The sequence below is a fragment of the Perognathus longimembris genome, chromosome 2 (assembly GCF_023159225.1).
Source record: "Perognathus longimembris pacificus isolate PPM17 chromosome 2, ASM2315922v1, whole genome shotgun sequence".
In the NCBI taxonomy this organism is placed as follows: domain Eukaryota; kingdom Metazoa; phylum Chordata; class Mammalia; order Rodentia; family Heteromyidae; genus Perognathus; species Perognathus longimembris.
Window position 1 is genome coordinate 89,184,828 of NC_063162.1, and position 3,731 is coordinate 89,188,558.

Here is a 3,731-nt window from a genome sequence, read left to right on the forward strand (position 1 = left end):
GATGTCTGTTTTGAACTTTCAGTGTTGCTAGGTGCTATGTAAAGTAATTTCTACCTACTAAGTAGTTCCTGTAGACTGGATACTGTGGGGATGCTGGCCGGACATGTAGAGGGGCGGTCCCCGATCGACCACCCTTCTTCCCGCCTTGGGAGCAAATGGCCGGTAGCCACTCCTACCCCTCCCGGGTCCGGAACCGGAAGGAGTAGTTCTGGCTTGGCCCGCCTCCCATCTCGATTTCAGGCCCACGTGGATGCCTCCAAGATGGCGCCGCCGGTGCCAAGGGGCGGTCCTATTGGGGCGTGACGTCAGCCCATGGGGGGGAGTCCCAGGTGCCACTCTGACCGAGACAGCCCAGTTCAGCCAATTAGCGAAGCCCACCTTCCCGCCTTACCCACCACAATAAAGACCTTCCCCCGCCCCTTGGGCGGTGAGTTCGGTTCATAACCTCAGACCGTCTCCCTGGAGTCCTTCTTTCTCTGCGCCGATCGTCGACACGTGAGGAGGGGCAGGGACGGGGGGCTTCAGTAGTTCACTCTCCTCGGCTAAACGCAGACCAACGAGAGCATTCCCTCACCTTCTGCGGGCGGAAGATAAGGTCGAGTGCTCTCTCGTAGTGTTTTGAGGTTTGGACCATTCTCCCCGAGAATTTGGGGAGAAAGGGATCGTTCAGATCCCAACATCTGGCGCCCAACGTGGGGCAAACCACACGGCCGGGAATTTTGGGGTGTAGTATCCCCACAGACTGCGTTTAGCGATTGGGTTGGAGGAGAGATCCCACTGAGATGGGTCAAGCGCATAGCAAATGGAATGAACCAACGGTTAAGATATTATGGTTCATGGTTAAAAGTAGTGGACAGCGCATCTCAGATCCTACCATCAAGCGGATCTGGGAGAAGCTGACCCAGGCCATCCCATGGTTGGTTAAGGCCAATCCGCTTTCCTGGGAAACCTGGGACCAGCTGGGGAGGGAGCTGGACGGCAAGGAAGAGGAGATAGGAGAGGATCTCCCTCTTGTGATTTTTCCAATTATTACCTCTCTCAAAGATTGGCTTTCTACAGGAGAGATCCCATTAGGGCAGGCGGGAGCCGCGGAGGAGAACCCTGGGGAAGAAGGAGGAGATCCCCCGGCGGACCTGCAGGAGGAGGGCCTGACGCCCCTTCCTGACGGGCCCGCGGAGGAGCTACAAGCCGATCTCGATCGTGGGCTTAATCTCCGGGACCCCGGACCAGATGCCGCACTCCCGAGACACGCGGCCAGGGAGGGGGGCAGCCGGCAGCCTCTGCCGTCGCCCCCTCCTACCCCCTCCAAACAGGTTGCCCTGAGCACGCGATGGCCTGCCACGCTTTCATCGCGATCGCCACCAGCGTTGCCGTATCCGCAACTGGAGCAGCCGTTGCCGGACTTTGCACCAGGTATAGAGACGGTAGACTTTGATGTAGCAAGCATCACGGCTGGGTGGGAACCTGAGGAAGTCAAGGAGTTCCGAGATCTTAGAAAAACGGTCACTGAGAAGGGACCGAACTCTCCTTGGGCTCACGCCCTACTCCGGGGCCTGAGCAACCGGTTTTCCAATGCACAAACGTGGAGACGTGTAGGTCAGACTGTGCTAGACAGGAAAGATTATAAGAGGTGGTGCGCAGCTTTTAGGAATGCATGCTCTGATCAGGCTGAGAAATTTCTCGCAAACATTCCTCCAATCCCCGTCACCTTCGAGATGATGTATGGGCCCCCCAATCCACACGTTACTGACTTTCCCCAGATGTCTCTTCCCCCAGCCTACCGGAGGCGAGTGTGGGCCTTGGGGATGTGGGCATGGACATCCTTAGGGAAAGGGCCCTCAAAGATCACGACATTAGAAGTTATTCAAGGGGCAACAGAGGATCTCGTCTCATTTATTGAGAGGGTGGAGGAAAGCATTCAGTTAAAGGCTCCTTGGTCTCAGATAGATGAACTTGTTAGATCTTTGGTGTGGGACGGAATGGCCCCAGACCATAAGATAGCTTGTGCAGGTATGAAGGACAAACCCCTAGAAAGCTGGATATATGCCTGTCGGAGTCTCGATACCCAGACCCGCAGGACACAGGTGCTGACTGCCTCACTTAATGAGGAGCACGCTTCTGCAACGGCCAATGGGGCAGGCAAGGGGCGATGTTATGGGTGTGGCGGTCGTGGCCATCTCAAGAGAGAATGTCCGTCAGGCTCGGCAAAACCTAGTGCCTCGTCGGGACGAAACTCTGGCCAAACCAAGTTGCCACCCAAGACACCTTGCCCCCGATGCAAGAAAGGTTATCATTGGCAGAGCGAGTGCAAGTCCAAGTTCGAGGCTGGGGGGAAGCCTTTAAACTAGTAGTGGGGCGCCCTCCAGCCCCGTCACCCAAAGGAGGCGGCCAGTCTAGCAGCAAACCAGTAGTGGGGCGCTCTCCGGCCCCGTCATCCAAAGGAGGCAGCCGGTCTAGCGATCAGCCCCGTGACCAACCCGGCGACCTGCCTGATGACAAACCTGAGATTCACTGGGTGGTCCCGATAGTCTCAGAAGACAAGCCAAGTATGATGGTTACTATAGCCGGGAAAAGGTTCCGATGCCTAATCGATACCGGAGCTGACCGGACTGTATTGAGGAAGGAGGAAGTCCCTCCTTGGTGGGATTTGGTGCCCGGGCCCCAGACAACAGGAGTAGGAGGCAATGTTGCCAGTGAAGTAACTAGAAACTGGCTTGTCTGGACAGATCCGGATGGAAAAAAGGGAGAAGTGCGTCCCTTGATAATGACTGGCTTACGGAACAATCTGCTGGGTCGGGATATCTTAGTGGAGACCAAGGCCGTGGTCTCGTCAGGCCATGACCTGACAGGTGACCCTAATAGCCATCAGGAAGTGTCTCCACCTGAGACCTCAAGCCAGGAGACTCCTGTTTCTTCTACAGGGCCTCACCCCCAATCCTAGGGGCCACTGTTCCCACCGTCCCTGCCATTCAGTGGCTCCCGGGACCCCCAGTGTGGTTGGAACAGTGGCCACTCCCCTCAAACAAGTTAGAGAAATTAAGAGAAATAGTGTCAGAGCAACTGTCCCTAGGGCATATCAGACGCTCGCTGAGCCCTTGGAACAGCCCAGTATTTGTTGTACAAAAGACCTCAGGTAAATGGAGGATGGTACAGGACCTAAGAAGGATTAATGAGCGAATAGTTCCTGTGGGCACCCCCCTAAGGGGGCTGCCATGGATCCCCTCCATTCCTCGGGATCTTCATATTATCATACTTGACATCAAGGACTGTTTCTTTTCCATCCCCCTGGACCCCCGAGACTGTGAAAAGTTTGCCTTTTCCGTGCCCTCAGTTAACCACCATGGGCCGGACCAAAGGTATGAGTGGGTGGTCCTGCCCCAGGGCATGGCTAATAGTCCTGCCTTCTGCCAACAATATGTGTCACAGGTTCTCCAACCCATTCAGAACCAGCCAGATATTTTTTTGGTCATTTACATGGATGATATTCTTATTGGATCAGCAGATGTTCAGGTACTAGACTTAGCCTATAGGAAGGTACGAACACTCCTGCATAGAGGAGGGCTGCGCATAGCCCGTGACAAGGTTCAGAAAGTGTACCCCTTTAAGATCTTGGGGGCAGAGCTTAAATTAGACTCGGTGTGCCCCCTTAAACCCCAGTTGTCCTTCAAGCCATCTTATACTATGGTAGAGATGCAGAAATTGCTAGGTGAGATTAACTGGCTAAGGCCCTG

General features: G+C 55.0%; 1 protein-coding gene across 1 annotated transcript; it reads left to right on the top strand.

Annotated features, from left to right (window-relative positions):
- Positions 1–836: 836 nt before the first annotated feature.
- Positions 837–2,348, top strand: LOC125345088 (endogenous retrovirus group K member 8 Gag polyprotein-like). The gene has a single exon (XM_048337334.1). The coding sequence runs from the start codon at positions 837–839 to the stop codon at positions 2,346–2,348; it is 1,512 nt and encodes a 503-aa protein (XP_048193291.1).
- The last annotated feature ends 1,383 nt before the right edge of the window (positions 2,349–3,731 follow it).

Excerpts from the sequence above, each read along its gene's own strand:
- LOC125345088 (XM_048337334.1), top strand. The coding sequence starts at position 837 with ATGGTTAAAAGTAGTGGACAGCGCATCTCAGATCCTACCATCAAGCGG.